The 19463-nt window shown below is 42.2% G+C and overlaps 1 protein-coding gene across 2 annotated transcripts; it reads right to left on the bottom strand.

Moving 5' to 3' along the window:
• Positions 1-69: 69 nt before the first annotated feature.
• On the bottom strand, positions 70-19300 carry LOC308292658 (uncharacterized protein). 2 transcript variants are annotated; one of them, XM_080735054.1, is made up of 13 exons: positions 19197-19300; positions 16201-16340; positions 15894-15997; positions 14732-14812; positions 14494-14529; positions 12404-12598; positions 11810-11902; positions 7673-7753; positions 4244-7454; positions 4060-4152; positions 1689-2495; positions 1456-1548; positions 70-830 (listed from the first exon to the last, which is right to left on the bottom strand). In XM_080735054.1, the coding sequence occupies exons 2-13, from the start codon at positions 16259-16261 to the stop codon at positions 604-606; spliced, it is 5082 nt and encodes a 1693-aa protein (XP_080591180.1). In that variant the 5' UTR covers positions 16262-16340; positions 19197-19300; the 3' UTR covers positions 70-603. The 2 variants fall into 2 exon arrangements, with proteins under 2 accessions (XP_080591180.1, XP_080591181.1); XM_080735055.1 differs by having other exon boundaries at positions 16201-16332; positions 19197-19243.
• Positions 19301-19463: the final 163 nt, after the last annotated feature.

Raw genomic sequence — 19463 nt, 5'->3', positions numbered from 1 at the left:
TGACTTCTCTTTTGCGAACACTGACCTTATGGTTTTAATGAAGACAGATTCAAATGGCAAATCTATGACAGAGTTCACGCATATAAAAACTATTAACTTAACTTTGATTTACAATACTGAAGACGCATATAAACCAGTGACATGATAATTAAAATATACAATGTAACCCCCCAAACCTGTACAACTAAACCAAATCCCACTGCTTGATGTATTCTGTCACACTCAGGTGTAGCACACTGAAGTGTAGCACATCTATTTTCATCCCATTTAATTTATTGATGACACCCCAGGTAGGCTGAACAATATCCTCATAATTACATTGTTATATTACAGTCATAACCCGTGTCTGAGATGTATTTCACATTGAAATGTCAGTCATTCCTGTCCAAGCACCTTTACCAATAAAAGAGACTTAAATGTCCAAGTTGCTACAGTCTCTCCTTCTCCACTGTTGTGTTCCAGGTCTTGATTTGGCTCAGGCACGGTGGTGGTACTCTTCTTCTCGATTAATCTTCTTTTGTCAGACCAGTGTTGTAGGCATGTTATCGCCTTTGAAACAATCATGTCTGATTTAAAAATGTTTAACTGATCCATCCATAAAACTCACTTTGACTTTTTGATGCCCCTGTTCCTCACAAAATCTCGTATATTTTGCACAGTTCTATGTTTCAGAGTAGCATATTCAGCATCTCTACACTCTCTGCTCTCGATCACTGTAGCAAGTTGACCCTTGGAAATGTGCACTTTGAAGTGCTTCATGACAGCATTCACTTCTTTCTCTGTCCATTTCATTTTCTGCTTCTGCATCTTCTTCTGCTTCTGCTTGCCATCTGCAAAAATACAATAATGCAAATTACCGTAATTGCTTAAAATATTCCTGTGCTCTCCACGATAACTCAATATTAAAACATTGGAGGTTATGTGGGGGACGCAGGTTTGAGTCCCGATCGCATTGTTGGGCTGTGGAAAGGTCTCATGCTGAAATAGAAACCATTGTTTTGCATTAATTACAAATATTCACTCAATATGGTCTGCAAGTTTCTGAACTGTCCACAGCCTTACTCTGAGACACAGACAGAATAGACAGAAATGGTACAATCATATAATATAAACCTATGACGACATGTTGAAAATGGGTGAATTCAGAGTGCTTTGTAATCGTTGGCATCTGTCACAGCAATGTGTGAATTGGTTCAAAATTGGTTCTACTGGGGTCTGTTTTGCATGGTATCTATATATCAGGACAGGACAGGTTTTGTCAACATAACAGCATCACAACCATGCAAGATGCAGTCACAAAACCTTACATGTGTATGGTTGAGACAACAAGAGGCAGAGTTAAAAGATCGGTGTGGTCTGAGCAAGGGGGTGAACAGAAGTTATCATTCTGTTGCTGATACGATTCATTTCCTCAAGAGTTTTACAACATACTACAACATTGTGCTCATTACATACCCTTTAGTTGAACAGGTTGAACTGATTCTTCATCCTCTGCCTCATCATCACCATTGTTTGCAGTGTCCCAAGCCAGATCTGGTTCTATTTCATCTTGAGAGAAAGTTCATACATTTATTATGTATAATACTCAAAAGTTCATACATTTATTATGTATAATACTCAATCACTGTGTCTCTCACAAACATGCAGCACACAAAAAGTTTAGATAATACATTAGCTTCAATACATACCATCAATTTGAATGTCATCAAGTGATTTTCCTTGGAATTTCCAAAGATATCCAAGCTCCATTTCTTGTACTAGCTTTGAGATTTTTGCCAATTCTAAAGCTCCTCCTGGCAGCTGATAAAAGTCTCTGTTGGCTCGGATGTAACAGCCCAATAAGGTGGCAAGTTTGCAAAGCTCGTGGCTTTTGAGGTTGAGAATGTGGAAAAGTGTTCCGGCGTGCTTACGGAAATATCTAGACCCGAGACACTCTGGACCTTGTGCACCGCACTCTCTTGCAAACGCCTTAATGCAGTCCTGTCCGTTGTAGTAGCCATGGCCCTTTGGCGGAAAAAATACTAAAGGCTCAATGGTTACAGGAACACCACATGTAACTCTTTTGTTTACAAGCAGCATCAATGCACTGTCAACTTCAGGGCTTAACAAAACGGCAACTTTCCTGCTTCCACCTAATTTGCCTGCTGTGACGTCCACCCTGCTGAAGTGTGTGCACAGCTTTTTCTCAAACTCTGACAGGACAAAAGCTGTGTCTGTGTCACGGACCTCTGCCCAGGTCCTTTCCATGAAATCCTTGATGGTCATTTCAGAGACTTCACTTGCATGTAGTTTGTTGAACATGATTATTTGTGCGAGTGTCACTTTAGCAAGTTCTGAGTATGCCTGTGGGGAGTCTTCTCTGTTCAGGTGTTCAAGCGCCTCCGCCGCTTTCTTTTCTAGGTACCGGTACAGACGCTGTACATCATGTGTGAATGGAACGGTCAGCGGTCGTTTGTTGAGCCGAGTAGAGAGAGCAGTGTTTTGTTTTGCTTGTCCTAGAAAAAGGCAAAAAAATAAAAAATAAATAGTATTTAGATATTTGATATTCATTCAGATTTGATCAACCCATTGTAACTTCAAACACCATTTTAACCATCATAAATTCATCTTAAACACACAAACTTGGTTCTAGTGACTCATACTGCCCTTCTAAAACATGATGAGGCCGTGTTTCTTTCAATTACTCTTTTCAATTATTTCGATCTTTTTTTATTTAGCTTTTTAAATTTTACCCAAAAATGATTAAAAAAAACTTCTAAACATTATTAAAAAAACAGCCTCTGCAGTTCCTAGCGCTGTCGCCTCACAGCTAGAAGGTCCTGGGTTCGATTCCCACCAGGGACGCTGTGGGCTGTTTCCTCCTCCACGTCATCAGCCCCCACACCCTAGCGAAAGAGCCTTTCTCTGTGGAGTTTGCATGTTCTCCCCTTGTCTCCTAGATACCCTCACAAAAACATGCAGTAATCCTGGTTTCTATACTGCCTCCCCCTGGCCAGCCAGGGCTCCCCAGGTGTGGCAGAGGGAGAGCAGAAACCAAGATTACAGGTTAGGGCACTGGATGAAAAAATGGGTTACAAAATCATTCGATAAAAAAAATGGCCTCCTTACGTATCTGTGTTGTGCCAGTAACCGTGTGTGCACAAAACGACTATTTAAGTTACTGTAGGTCCTGTGAGTGTTCCCAAAAATACAATGGCAGTTACCCTCCTGTAGTGTGTTACTGTGTTTAGTTTGATGCATGCGCAGTAGTCACGCATGTCACACATGCACAGTAGGGTGGCCTAATGGCCAAAAAAGGTGACCAAAATGTCCCTGAACAATGTAGTTTTAGATTTACTGTAGAATCTGTAAGTCCATTCATGGAGGGGAACTTAGCTTAGATTGTTAGAGTACTGACCAGTATTTGTGACAAGCGTGGAACCGGTAGGATTGACTGTTTTGACCCCATTTGCTAATTAGAGGAGAAGGATATGTTGGATTCAAGTTAATGTGCAATTTCAGACATTTAACCACTTAAAACCTTGATACATGGTAAACTTGGCCTTTGGCTCTGTACTTGGGTCAGCTCTTTTTCCCCTCTACACCAAATCTCGTTCCTGAAATTCTTTGGCGAATGTTCCTCAAAGAATAGCAAAGGTTCAAGCGGTTAATGTAAAACTTTAAAAGAAAATAGAAGTGAATACAGTGTATGTGTGACTGTGTGTGTGTGTGTGTGTGTGTGTGTGTGTGTGTGCGTGTGTGTATTCACACAGTCACAGTGTTTTTGAGATTCAGTGAGATTGAGACCAGGAGCGCTCATTTTGGGGCACGAGGTGGAGCAAGCATTGTCTCTTTCCGGGGACTGCAAAACGAGCTCCCCCGGTCTCAATCTCACTGGTACCTCAAAAACACTAACATATACACTTTCAAGTGCTGGGCTCCTCCTGTGGGGATGTAGTGGGAACAGCTTGCTTGCGTTCTTCTTTTTCCTAACATTGGGTTAAAGTAATATAATTCCACTGCAAGTGTGGTTGACAGTTGTTATATCAGTTAATTAAACATTTTGTGTTTATTGCATACCCTCAAGCTGAAGGGGATGAGTCGATTCTTCATCCTTTCCCTCATCACCACTATTGTCTGCAATGTTCCGAGCCATATCTGGATTTATTTCATCTTGAGAGAAAAGCAAAGTTATACATACATGTTACTAAAGCACAAATATGCAACCAGTAACTTTAGATAATATGTTAAATTACACACATACCATCAATTTCAAGCTCATCAAGAGACTTCCCTTGGAATTTCCTAAGATGTCCTTGTTCCATTGCTTCTACAAGCCTTGAGATCTTTGCTATTTCTAAAGCTGCCTCTGGCAGCTGATAGAAGTCTCTGTCGGCTCGGATGTCACAGTCAAAAAGGGTGCCAAGGTGATGAAGCTCGTTGTTTTGGAGGTTGAGAATCTGAAAAAGTGTTCCAATGTGTTTTCGAAAGTATCTAGACCTGAGAAACTCTGGACTCTGCGCACCGCACTCACTTGCACAAATCCTAATACAATCCTGTCCACTGTAGGCAGATCTTTGGCACTTTGGCTTGGCAAATACGAAGGGGTTACTCTCATAGACATTGCATGCAATTCTTTTCTTTACAAGCAGCATCACTGCACTGCAAACATCAGGGGCTAACAAAGCAACAACTTTTCTGCCACTTCTGCCTATCATGTCTACCATACTGAAGTGTGTGCACAGCTTTTGCTCAAACTCTGACAGTAAGCCAGCTGTGTCTGCGTGATGATGAGCCTGGACCCTTCTCATGAAAGACTTGATGGACATTTTAGAAATTTCACTTGTATGCAATTTGTTGAAGAAGCTTATTTGTGCGAGTGTCACTTTGGCAAGTGCTGAGAATGTCTTTGGGGAGTCTTCTTTCTCCAGGCTTTCAATTGCCTCGACTGCTTTCTTTTGTAGGTACTTGTACAGAAGCTGTACATCGTGTGTGAATGGAACGGTCGATGGTTTGTTGACCTGAGTAGCAAGAGTAACTTGGGGAGCGGGAGCATGTTCTGCCCATCTGGACGAGAAAACCTTCTGAAATGTCTGGAACTCCTCTACTGCCTGCTCATCATCACCTGCCTTGGCCTTATGGAGGATAAGGTCACTTATCTTCATAAGTCCGCGCTCCAATTTCAATGCAAGAGTTGGCCTCTGATAGGACTGGTTCTGTTCATCGAAACCCGAAACCTCTTTCATAGCCTCAATAACTCTGTCAACACTGTTAGCTTTTACAGCATCCTCAATAGAAAATGATGATTCCTTCTTCTTCAAGGTTAACACAAGTCTACCCAATGCTCTGAGTGTATCCCTGGTTCTCTCAGGGACAGTTTTGTTGGGATCTTTACCATGCTTGGCACAGAGGTCCTGAGCTAGTTCTAATATATGGACATCATTTTGAACAGCAACTGAAATCTCATCTTGTCTCATAGCTCCAAGGAGTTCAAGCGTTTCAGGGGAATATTGGCCGTTCAATTTTGATTGAGCAATAACGGCACGACCCAAACAATGATTACGACGACCAGGTTTAGTGACTTCGTCAGTATTAGAAGGGCATTTACCCACATGCCTCCACAGCATATGGCGGGCAATCATGGCTTTACAATATGGACAGGTCACAAAGTGTTTACTACTGTAGTTTTTTTCTTCTTTCGAATTCTTTGGTGGTTTTTTTTTCAACTTCAGTTTTCCACTTTGCGTGCGCAAAACCTCTTCATTGTGTTTGTGATTTCCTTTGTTTCGTAAAATATCAATTAACCTCTTCCTTTCCTTAGAATTCTTACTGAATGAGAAAGCTTTAGCGACATCTGGCTCTGTCTCTTCATGCTTCGCTTGCAGGTGGCGAGAAATTTTTGTTTGCGCTTCCCCACAAAAGTAACAGTAGTTTTTTGTGGTGTAATCATATTCTCTGTTCTCTGTCACTATCTTCCCCTCAGATTCTGTGACTCTTCGTACTTTCCTCAGAGAAGGAAGCCGCTTGTTAACAATCGACTTTCTCAAACGAGGAAGCCTCTGCTTGCTAACAGCAGACAAACTAGTGCTGCTGTCAGAATCATTGCCTGGTTCTGGTTCACTGTCAGGCATATATTCTGAAAAGCAGGATTCTGGTTCACTGTCAGGCATATATTCTTCAGAGCAGGATGCGAGTGTCACTTTGGCAAGTGCTGAGAATGTCTTTGGGGAGTCTTCTTTCTCGTGTGTGAATGGAACGGTCGATGGTTTGTTGACCTGAGTAGGAAGAGTAACTTGGGGAGCGGGAGCATGTTCTGCCCATCTGGACGAGAAAACCTTCTGAAATGTCTGGAACTCCTCTACTGCCTGCTCATCATCACCTGCCTTGGCCTTATGGAGGATAAGGTCACTTATCTTCATAAGTCCGCGCTCCAATTTCAATGCAAGAGTTGGCCTCTGATAGGAGTGGTTCTGTTCATCGAAACCCGAAACCTCTTTCATAGCCTCAATAACTCTGTCAACACTGTTAGCTTTTACAGCATCCTCAATAGAAAATGATGATTCCTTCTTCTTCAAGGTTAACACAAGTCTACCCAATGCTCTGAGTGTATCCCTGGTTCTCTCAGGGACAGTTTTGTTGGGATCTTTACCATGCTTGGCACAGAGGTCCTGAGCTAGTTCTAATATATGGACATCATTTTGAACAGCAACTGAAATCTCATCTTGTCTCATAGCTCCAAGGAGTTCAAGCGTTTCAGGGGAATATTGGCCGTTCAATTTTGATTGAGCAATAACGGCACGACCCAAACAATGATTACGACGACCAGGTTTAGTGACTTCGTCAGTCTTAGAAGGGCATTTACCCACATGCTTCCACAGCATATGGCGGGCAAACATGGCTTTACAATATTGACAGGTCACAAAGTGTTTACTGTAGTTTTTTTCTTCTTTCGAATTCTTTGGTGGGTTTCTTTTCAACTTCAGTTTTCCACTTTGCGTGCGCAAAACCTCTTCATTGTGTTTGTGATTTCCTTTGTTTCGTAAAATTTCAATTAATTTCTTCCTTTCCTTAGAATTCTTACGTAATGAGAAAGCTTTAGCGACATCTGGCTCTGTCTCTTTATGCAACCTTTCCAGGTGGCGAGAAATTTTAGTTTGTGCTTGCCCACAAAAGTAACAATAGTTTTTTGTGGTGTAATCGTGTTCTTCATTCTGTGTCACTATCTTCTCCTCAACAGACTCTGTGACTTTTCGTACTTTCCTCAGAGAAGGAAGCCGCTTGTTAACAGTCGACTTTCTCAAACGAGGAAGCCTCTGCTTGCTAACAGCAGACAAACTAGTGCTGCTGTCAGAATCATTGCCTGGTTCTGGTTCACTGTCAGGCATATATTCTGCAAAGCAGGATTCTGGTTCACTGTCAGGCATATATTCTTCAGAGCAGGATTCTTCAGAGCTGGAAGCAGTTGGGTCCTCTGCCTGTAAATGAACAAGACAACAAATTGATCTCACACATCCAAGAACAGAAAAGGAACATGATAGCCTGCACACTGTATATCTAATTTGCAGATACGTATAGACTGAAGGATACAGTAGGTGCACAAAATGTCAGTAGCTGAATGAAATTAGCAAAGAGGAGCCAAGTGTGCAGATATTAGCTGTGGCCGTTTATATTGGATATATTTATTTGCACTGACATTCTTCCTCTTCAGTGGCCTTCCCCTGGGCCTCTTTTGGGGTGGGGATGGGCTCCTGGAAGCTGGGTTGGGCATGTCATCCTGAGAGAGGAAAAAAACAACAAGTTGCTGGACCTGTACGCAACCAATGTTAATGTTAAGATTTAATATTTTATAAAAACAATCCAAAATCGGATCACAGATTCTAAGTGCCCCGAAGACAGTGCTTCCAGTTTGGGACCAGAAACGGAACCAGATCTGCATTTTTGTCCGGAACAACCCATTTTTCTGTGACCTCTTCCTGCATGCGTTTACTTCCTACAGTATGTAAACAACACTGCTCCTAGCTCAGCAACGGTAGCATAACCTATAGTTGTCTCCACCAGCCGAAGGCATGGGGGAGAGTATGTTTTCCCCTTCGTCTGTCCGTGTGTCCGTGCGTCCGTCCGTGCATCCGTGCGTCCTCGCAGTTTGTGTGCACCTAATCTCAGTCGCCGTTGGCCCGGTCGCTGCCAAAGTGAGCACACACATTCCCTGGATGCCAATCTAGAACCTCTGCCCTAAATTTTTCAAATGGGCCTTTTCTAGCGCCACCTAGTGGCCGATGTTCACAAAACACATTTCTGTGCACTACTCTTACAGATTATGTCTAAAAATCCTACAAATCGCTAGGCAGTATCTCGACAGTCATGTGATTGATACAAATCTGTCCGATTTTGCATATTCCATCCTGATTGGCTAAGATTGGCTTCCAAAGTTTGTAGGATTGAGCCGTTTTGAACAAAATGCCTCAAATCACAAACGCAAAGTGCAATTATCATGAAATCGCGCACACATGTTCCCACTAAGTCGAGGAAGAAATGCCACTTCAAATTTTTGAAATCAGCCTCATGGTGGCGCTATAACAGGCCGATTTGTGGTTTTACCTATAACTCCACCGATCAGTTTCAAACTTTGTAAGCGCACTCCCTAGAGGCCAAGGAAAAACCCTTTCTCTGCATTTTTCACATCAGCCTTTTATAGCGCCACCTTTGGGCTGACTTGTGTAAAACACATTTTAGGATATTAAGCCTTCAGATTTTCTCCAAAAATAACACAAATCAGTACACAGTACTTGTATAGTCATATGATCAAGTCTGATCTGTCTGATATTTCATATTCCATCCTGATTGGCTAATATTAGCTTCCAAAGTTTGCAGGATTGCTCCGTTTTTGAACAAAATGCCTCAAATCATCAACGCAGCTTGCAATTACCGTGAAATTTGCCACACATATTCCCACTATGTCAAGGAACAATTGCTACCCTTTTCACATTGGTTTGTTATAGCGCCACCAGCAGGTAGACTTTAGCAAAACACAATTTTTGAACACAATGCTTCAAATCATGCATGCAGTGTCCGATTGCCATGAAAGGTCTAAGGCAGGGGTCCTCAAATACAAATCTTGACAATTAATATATATATATATTAAAATATATTTATATTCGCTTATTTTATTATGTCGGTCAATCTTAAATAGTAGGCTAAGATACAAAAAAGTACCAACCAGGGGTTGACACCATGGTCTCAGAGGCACTTGTCCGTCTGGAAAGTACAGGTCATGTTCTACTTGCCCTCAGGTCATGACCACTTGCCCTCATTATTGTTCATCTTACATAATTAGGGATCCCTTTCTTATTTTTTATTTTTTTTACAATGGCTGATGTGTTTTTTTTTTTTTAGTAGTAGTTTGTTGATACAGTAATAACCTCGCCCACCAGGCTTCATGCAGTAATGGTCTTTTCCCGTTTCTTTCTTTATTAAAAGGGTCCTTAAATTATGACTTCACTGTCATCTGGGCTGGGGACTCCTCCAAAATCATTTGGGGGCATTACTTGATTGAAGAGAAACAACCCATTAAAGCAGGGAGAACAGAATGTTCAATGGAGCAGAGATATTTTGCGCTAGTGCTCTGGTTTCTTTTAACAAACTGGGATAATCTTCGAATAATTTATGCTTGTGTCGCAACGTGAATATCGATATGAAAACAAGGTGTCACGCGTCAGAGACAGGGGAGCACAGCACACACTGAACGCAGACGGCTGCGCAGCGTCGCATCGTGGTATCGACGCACGTTGTGCCGCACGGTAACCCCAACTGGATGCGGCGCGCTGCCACACAGCACATCCATTTCCCCCGGTGGGGAGAACCATGGGAGAACAACATCCATGCAGAAAGAGAGGCAGCCGTCACGGGCCGTCGGGCCGTGGCACGTCGCACGTCGCGACAAACTCTGGAGATAATTACAATCCTGCAAACGTATTCACGTTGATGATGTTTAGCGTGAATGAAACCCCACTGATTTATAACTAGTTGCATTGTTGGTGGCTGCTGCTGTTGCTGCTGCTCCGAAAACATCCGCGGTCTGTAGCAACAGCCTATCAGCGCATCGTTGTCAAACTTCAAAGACATGACAGCCCATAATACTTTGTTGCCAGGCATCAGCCAATCACCGCGTCGTTGTCTCTCTCTCTCTCTCTCTCTCTCACACACACACACTCAGCGCATGCAATGAAAGTGAATGAATACGAGAAGTGGAAACAAACGTGGAGATGTTTTTCCACTTTTTTTTTTTTTTACTATAATTCGTCCTGGGTCCGGTCGGCGGTGCCTCGCGGTCCGGACATGGACCGCGGTCCGCCTATTGAGGACCCCTGGTCTAAGGTGAAGAAGATATGCCACCCTTTTTACACTGGCCTATTATACAGTCGCACCACCAGGACGCCTGGCCTGGTGGAGACCTGTGCTCGGAAGAGCACTGCTTCTAGTTAGGCCTAAATCTGAATTTAGCCTACAAAAACAAATATGTTGCAACATACTGTACATGTACTGTAAGCCCCTCCCATACACTAAAATGTGTACCCGGCCTGAATGGGTTAAAGGTGATACACCATGAAATTTCACTTTTCCTATTTTAAAACCTTTTTTTGGGGTCCCACTAGCACCTTCTATCCTCACAAAGTCCCATTTCTGACCGTTGTGTCTTTCTCTGGTTTTGGGAAGGCGGAAGTTAAAAGCATCCCACGGGTTCTCAAAACAGGCTGTCCAGATTTGCTGCCGTCGCTGACGTCAAAAATTGTTTTTTCCAAAAGGATTTTGGGGGGGTGGCGCAGTTCAGGCCAAAGGTGGTACTGCAGCTGAACATGCTCTGAGAGCCATTCAAAATGAGAGAGGCTCTCTATTCAGGAGTGGTAATTTAGCCTCAAACCTTTTGAAAAACGTTTTTGGGACATAAACAATATGACATAAATACTTTTTAAATGCATGGTGTATCACCTTTAAGATGGGGTCTTTTGTAATCGTGAACGGACCACAGCGTGTAGGCCGATCGTGCACGATCCGTGCGTGATGGACACACACGCCTAGCCTGGAGTTGCTCAGACTAATTCAAACACTGCATGGGCCACCAGAGGGTGTGGATGAGTCGGTCTGGCCACGTGAGGCTAACACACGCCCACGTTAAAAGCGAATTTCGTTAAAAGCGAATTTCAGGGGGAAAACGATGTTCATACCTTTTAAAAGTATCTTTTATAAGCTGCCAGGATGTTTCAGCAGTTGTTTTATCCAAAGAGGAAATATAGTCCATTTTTGTCCAATTGTTGTTGTGAAAACGCTAAACTCTGAACTCAGTATGAAATCCCTCCCTCCTCTCTCTGTCAACTCCAATGCAAGTGGATGGGACACAGAAGTCCCATCCGTGTTTCATGGTACTTCCACGTCCCATCCACTTGCATTGTAGAGGAGGGATTACAAATTCAGAGTTTTAAAAATACGTTTTTCACACTTTTAGAGCTTATCCGTGGTAATCATATGGGCATTCCTAACACTAGATGCCAAAAAATAACTAACAATCGATCCAATAGTAGGACGGCTCGGACAAAAATTGCCTATATTTCTTCTTTGGAACAAACAACTGCCGGAACATCCTAGAAGCTTCTAAAATATACCTTTAAAAGTTCTCCTTTAGGTGAGGTTGGGGGACTGGGGTCGCCAAATAATTTCCCTCATATTATGGAGTTGTGGTATGAAAAAGTTTGAGAACCCCCGGTCTAGAAGAAAGCGTAGGTGCACATAATGTCAGAAACTGGGAGCAAAGGGGAGCCAAGTGTGCAAAATGAACCTTTATATTGGATGCATCTTTCCTCTTCGGTGGCCTTCCCCTGGACCTCTTGGGTGGGGGTGTGCTCCTTGGGGCTGGGCTTGGCATGTCATCCTGCGAAGGGAAAAAAGACAACAACTGACACTTTTTCTGAATGTAAACAATTTTCAGTGGACGCCAGCTGACGCCCAACACTAATCCTTGCTGTTAATCAGTCCTGTTAATTAAAGGAGTAGTTCACCCACAAAATTACTTATTTTCTATAAATAACACACCGCATGAAGCCTTGAATTCATGGAGATTTGTTAAGTTTTTGTCACATTCCTGAGCCAAAGATTTGATTTGATCATGAAATTATACTGGACTCAAAAAGTATCCTGCTGGAGACTCCGCTGGAAAAAATCTATAAAATAAAAGAAATCAATGCATTGGTCATTGTGTAGCTTTTGTACCTGCTAGAGTGAACGCAACAAAAGTGTAGTGGGTTAAGTATGACGCCATGGCAATTTCACTATTACAATATGCTAAAGTATGCTGTAATAGAAAAACAGCCACCGTATCAATATGGTCAATAACATCTAGTCTAGTTTGGAGGAGGAATAGACTCAAACCTACCCTCTCATTTCCACTGTCCATAGTCTCATTGTCCATCGACAAGTCATCAGAAGACTTTGGGACTGTTGGTGTATTTTCCAAAGATGGAAGCTTCTGCTTGTCGACGGGTGTTTCAGAATCACTATATAGAGCACTGTCAGGCACGTAGTCTCCAGTAAATGATTCATCAGAGCTGAAAGCTGCCATGCCATCAAACTGGAAAAATGTAATGAGAAAGTTTACTTTATTTTTCACCTTTTCAGTTGAGTTTCAACAATTACAGTAATAAATCATCTCAATGCCACCACAATTAATACTTTCTTTGTCTGGATTCACAAGGGCTCTAAAGGCCCCCTTTTGGTTTTCTGTTTATACAGGCACATGTTTGCCGGAAATAGCTGATGTATAAGCTCATAACATGCCTCTTCAGCTCTTTGGTAAACAGAAAGTGCATTTTCAGGCTGGGATAATAATTGTATTGAATATGGAGAGAGATCTCATACAGGAATCAGGATTAAAAGAAAAGTTCAATTGTAAGTGATGACAGAGAAACAAAATTGAAGTTGATAAATGGGTAATCTCTCCTGATTGGATTAAATTGGCAATCCATTAGAGTTCTCATAAACAAACAGGTGTTGTCATGCATGCCCAACCCCAAGCACCTAATAACATCTGGGTGGCGTTGTTCCGACGTCACTTTACTCGGTACTCAGACGTTGCGTTCGTTTGACTCTCACCATTACCTAGCCTGGGCTGACTTCCAATTTCGGACTTTTGATCCGGTCGGGAGCGGATGGCGTCCTACGTAATTCTGTAGTCAAAACGGACTACACTTTGGCAGGAAAAACCAAACCGGAAACAGTTTTAACCCCTAATTGCGCATGCGCTAACTACTTGTGCATGCTCTAACTGGGTAGAAACTGTTTCCGGTTTTGTGTTTCCTGCCAAAGTGTAGTCCGTTTTGAATACAAAATGACGTAGGATCCCATTGGGTCTAGACCGGATCAAACAACCTGTTTTGTAAACGAAGACCAGCAGAAACCACCAGCAGAAAGCCTGGTGAGGCGAGGTTACCCCATTACCTAACCCTAGAAGTAGCCACATAGTCGGAGTATTTCATAATCAGTCAGACTTTCATAATTATCCGCAGCGCCGGCGGCCCGTATACGCATACTACGCAGTCTGCGTGAGGCCCCGCCGAACAAAAAGGCCCCCACCGCCCCCTCCTCTGCAGAAAAGAACTAGTGCTGCACGGTTAATCGTTTTCAAACCAAAATCGCGATGTGAAATCTCGCGATTAGCGAGTCGCAAAGGCCGCGTTTTTTCTGCAAAGTAGACTTCCCAAGCAATATGGAAATCCCTTCATAATTGACTAAGCAATGATCAAATCAAACTGTGGTGACTTTCTTTGCTTCTGCGCATCGCCACACCGCTGAAAGTGAATGTGATGTTTTCATTTTTCATTTAAATAAGAAAAGAACAAATCAAACATAACAAAAATACATTGCCTGTTGTTGTCGTTTTTTATCTATTCATTTATATATATTTGTGGGGGGGGAGGCGGAGGATTTAGTGCTATATGTATATTTACAAATATGTAAATTTTTTCGCAAAGTAAAGCCCTGCTTCATCATACAAGGCTGTCGCACAAAAGTAGTGAAAACAGCAGATCTACAAGCACACAAGGCCTCGCGGTGAGAGACGTTGTGTGCTTGTAGATCGGCTGTTTTCACTAGTTTAGTTCATTTTTTAAATGATCAATACAAAATGAATGGTTTTGGAGATACAAGGTTTCCACCCGACAACGACGATATGTTTCATATCATCGCCTTGGCATAGCCTACATCTATGCTTATTTGGGGGTATTTGTCCAGTCCTTAGTTAAGTTAGGCTATTTGATGCTACATTGCATGACGATTCTGCAATTTGGCCTATATTTATATTTTTAAAAAACAGAATTAAACCCATTATAAAATAGATTAAAAAAAGATAAAAAATATTATTATTTTTTCGGAAGGCCCCATAGCAGAATCATGCTTAGGGCCCCCGTGGGCCCAGAACCGGCTCCGATTATCCGATACATCTAGCCATGGTTTGCAATGGGAACTTACTTCCTCAGTTGCTTTTTGCACAGTTGGGTCCTCTGCCTGTAAATGAACAAGACAACAAATTGATCTCACACATCCAAGAACAGAAAAGGAACATGATAGCCTGCACAGTGCACACTGTACATCTCATTTGCAGATATATATGTATAATTCTAGTAGCTGGATGAAATTAGCAAAGAGGAGCCAAGTGTGCAGATATTAGCCGTGGCCGTTTATATTGTATATATTTATTTGTACTGACATTCTTCCTCTTCAGTGGCCTTCCCCTGGGCCTCTTTTGGGGTGGGGATGGGCTCCTGGATGCTGGGTTGGGCATGTCATCCTGAGAAAGGAAAAAAACAACAAGTTGCTGGACCTGTACGCAACCAATGTTAATGTTAAGATTTATTTTTTTATAAAAACAATCCAAAATCGGATCACAGATTCTAAGTGCCCCAAAGATAGTGCTTCCGGTTTGGGACCAGAAACGGAACCAGATCTGCATTTTTGTCCGGAACAACCCATTTCTCTGTGACCACTTCCTGCATGCGTTTACTTCCTACAGTATGTAAACAACACTGCTCCTAGCTCAGCAACGGTAGCATGGATTAAGATGGGGTCTTTTGTAATCGTGAACGGACCACAGCTTGCATGCCGATCGTGCACGATCCGTGCGTGATGGACACACACACCTAGCCTGGAGTTGCACAGACTAATTCAAACACTGCGTGGGCCACCAGAGGGTGTGGATGAGTCGGTCTGGCCATGCGAGGCTAACACACGCCCACGTTAAAGGCGACTTTCGTGGGGAAACGATGTTCATACCTTTTAAAAGTATCTTTTAGAAGCTTCCAGGATGTTTCAGCAGTTGTTTAATCCAAAGAAGAAATATAGTCCATTTTGGTCCAATTGTTGTCGTGAAAACGCTAAATTCAGTTGAAATCCCTCCCTCCCTCCTCTCTCTGTCAACTCCAATGCAAGTAGATGGGACACAGAAGTCCCATATGCGTTGCGTGGTACCTGACGGTCGCAATAAACGTATGCATACAGTATGTAACTTAATTGCCGGACTATAAGTCCGGCAGCTTTTTTCCCAGGTTTTGAACCCTGCGGCTTATACAACGGTGCGGCTTATATGAAGATTTTCACAGCTAACGGCCTGTTAGTTCGTTTTACAATGGTCTTTAACAAGGATTTATATATAGATTTATCCAGCTAACGGCCACCAGGGGCACTCTAGCAGGAAGCAGGAGGGACACCTGCGGCTTATAGTCAGGTGCGGCTTATATATGTAAACATTTGTTTTTTTTCCCCTAAATTTAGCTGGTGCGGCTTATATTCAGGTGCGGCTTATAGTCCAGCAATTACGGGTAGGTGAATGTGAGGTAGATGAAGGGACAGAAGGGTAGTGCGTGCACATGTACCTGTACAGGCAGTCGGGCATTCTTTGAGGAGAGCAGATTCATAGGCACTGGCACGAACACAGGAAATGGGACAGGCAGGATGATCACCTTGGGGAAGTTGTCATCTGAGGGAGAACACATGTGAACCGACATAATTAGGAGTGTGAAAATAATAACACTCCCCCATTACTTGCTTGGGGGGGGGGGGGGGGGGGGGGTGTAACTGTTTCACCGTAACATTCAGTTATTCAGAGGACACCAAATGGTGATTCTGACTGTGATTTGGTATGTGGACTGAAAAACAATTGCCGCAACACGCTTGCATTACCTGTCTGTGGCTCATTGTTGACAACCTGTGTCTTACAGGAGTCTCCTACATCCTGATCCATTGTTCTTCAGAATCTTGCAGGAGGAGGAGGTGGTGGAGGGAGGAGAGGTGTTCGTTGCTACAGCTTTCAGACTGCAGGTCTAAAGTACAGAGAAAATACAGTAGGACATACCAAATTAGACCAATTAAAAGAAGTGGTGGCAGCACCCTCTGGGTCTAAATCTGTACTGTAAATGTAAACTTAACAAGGCAACCTAGAGGTGTGATTAGCTGAACTGCTTCAGCACACCTGGTGGAAAAAGGGACATACAGACATCCCATCTTATCCATCCTATTTCAACATTCCTATTCCTACTGTTAAATGAAGAAAACTCATCTATTTCTCTCCTCAGTGGGTTGACCAACTAATAATGACCATTGACAATGCAGGGGACTTCTCATGAGGTCACTAAATATTTTTTAGCTGACTTAATGCCTTGTTTATAGATCTATATATTAAAGCTGTGGACTAGACAAAGACATACCTCTCACCACAACCATGTGCACAGTGTGTCAATTCACCCACACTTTTAAATGAGTTTATAACTTTGTGAAACTTTTCAATCCGCCAGTCTCAATTCATTTTTTACACGTAACACGACCATTGGCTATTACATTACTTATGGTCTGGTCAACCCTCCTGAATCCATTCCGTCAGGAGTCTCCTGAATTTCGACCAAAGATAATTAAAAATAAATGAAAAAAGGTCACGTATTAGGAGGGTAGTATGAGTCACCACTGGCAGAAAAAAGGACGGGTGTTTTCAATGAATCTATCATGATTAAAATGGAGTTTGAAGTTACAATGGTCTGTATAGGAAGGGGGCGTGTCTGATAACACCAATATTACATATCTAAATACTGAATCAAGCTCCTTAAAATCTGTCCAGGGTGTTCACAAAAGACTGATTATTACTCCAGTATCTGGCCTGTATACCCGTTCGCAATTTGGTATTAGGGGAGTTCCTCACTGGAACATGAGAAATCACCGAGGTGCTTGTCCGCCATAGTTCCACGAATGGCACAGCCATAGACATAGAAAGGTAGACGCCTCCTTCGACTCTGATGCATGTGCATCGAGGGACTAAGGGAATCACGTGTGCATTGCTTCCACGTGTGTCACACATAGGGAAGTTACTAGGCCAATCAGAGGTATGTGGGGGCGGGTCTTTACGTACGCAGCCTGTAAGAACAGCTGAGCCGCGCAACATCGGAACTGGCTCTGTTGAATTGAATTGTAGTCCTTGGATAAGTCCCGGAAAAGTCGCGCTGTGATTGGCCAGTAGTCACTTTGACTGAAAGCGTTCCCTCAGTTTTTCCAGGATGTCCGGACTACAACTGTTGCACGTCGCTCCAATGAACTGCAGAGGCGAACGAGGCATCTAGCTCTTTATATCGCGTGATTCCTAAACCCACCAGGCTTGAGTTAAGACCCGCCTCGCGGAAACGCGAGGACTTCCAGGAGTGGCTGAAATCCCTGCCTGACACATGGAGGGTGGATAAAGTCAGAGGCATGAAGACTTGTACTTGAGAAAAGCCTGCACTTGCACAATGCACAGCTATTAATTTCTCACTACAGTGCTCAAAATAAACTGTGCTAAAAAAAAAACTTGAAACTGACTTAATTGTACTGTGCTTATTTAATAAAGGGAAAACTTTGTAACTTTGCTATTAAAGAGAAAAACGTACTGAGAACGCTATTAATTTGTCACTACTGTGCTCAAAATAAAAACTCTTACTGATTATCAGTTAAATTGTTATGGTTTGGATATGGCTTTGGGCGTATTATGCTGCGTGTATTATTGTAATGGATCACTAGGTAGTAGGTACTTTGCACTTGAGCGAGCAGCACTGTCTAACGTTCAAGGCATGGGCACTTTCATACTTAAGATCATCGAGAGGAGGCGGGTCTTAACTCAATCCTGGTGGGTTTAGGAATCACGCCTTTATATCTGTGGGCACAGCGGCCAAAATAAATATGGCCGCCATCGGCTATTATGAAAATCCAACTTTTTTGTATATGCACATGCAATACCTCCATTCTGACTATTTGGGGGGAAGTCATTTCTGATATTGTTTTGACCATATTGGATGATTCTTGAAAGGTCATGGTTATGATCATTTTGCTATTCCGACGACCATGGCCTTAACTTGGAGATTTTTAGATATAAAAACAGGTGCATTAGGTCTAAATCAACTAATTCTGACATGTAGAATTCATTTTTTATATTATTTTGATCATTTAGGATCATCTTGTCTTTAAAATATCAATGTCAATGTAATTTTTCAAAAACGATTTTGTTCTTTACTAGCACTTTTATTGTATTTCTTTCCATAATGGTTAGTTTTATTAATAACAAAAGACAGAATTCCCCTTTAACTTTAATATACAAATGAAAAACAAAACAACAATTTCACTCTAGCACACAGTGTGTGTGTGCACTGCATGTGCAGTGATGGAAAAAGTAATCAAGTAAAATAATCAATACTGCAATACTGAGATGCGACGCGCTGTGACTGAGCTTGTAAATCGGCTATTTTCATTTGCTTTATAATATTATAATTTATATAGGAACACAAGGCTATATAATAGGCATAGGACTATTTCAGCAAATAAAAGGGAATCTTGAACCAGTCTTTACAAAATCTTTAGACTTAGAGGCATCTCACATCTAACAACTGAAATCATTATAAAGTTTTTGGAAAGTCTTTTTCAAATCTGTGTGAGAGGGTAGTCTTTGAGAAATCTTTCCAAATCTGTCCAAAATCGTATCAAAGTTGTTAGGTGTATTAAAGGCTAGCCATTTTTTTCTTTCTTTTTTAGCTAAAACAGCTACGATAACAAATGACTCCTATTTTACCGATCGTTTAAAAATATTGAAATACGACACGTCCTGCGCGGTGAGCAACAACTGTCAATACCTCGGGCGGCACTCTTATATTTAGCATCGTATTTACCTTGGAGAGTTGGAGTTGGAGTTCTCTTTGCTCTTTTGTTGTTTCCCTTCTGGACCAGAATGACCAAAGAAAGAATTCCTTGAAATTGTACCGATGTTCATGCACTGCGCCCCATAGCGGCTCGGCGGCGAACAGCATAGCATCTCTCCACAGTGACTGACTGTGACTCTTCCTTGATCAGTCAAATAGATGTAATGGATTCATCACAAAAAAAGCCAGAGGATTGTTTCCATTTTGCTCCATAACAATTCAAACATCTAAAGTAAA

Source organism: Nannobrachium achirus (assembly GCF_963921795.1).
Source record: "Nannobrachium achirus genome assembly, chromosome: 10".
Lineage (NCBI taxonomy): Eukaryota > Metazoa > Chordata > Actinopteri > Myctophiformes > Myctophidae > Nannobrachium > Nannobrachium achirus.
The sequence above is the reverse complement of the archived record's forward strand: the minus strand, read 5'-3'. Positions and strand labels throughout refer to the sequence as shown.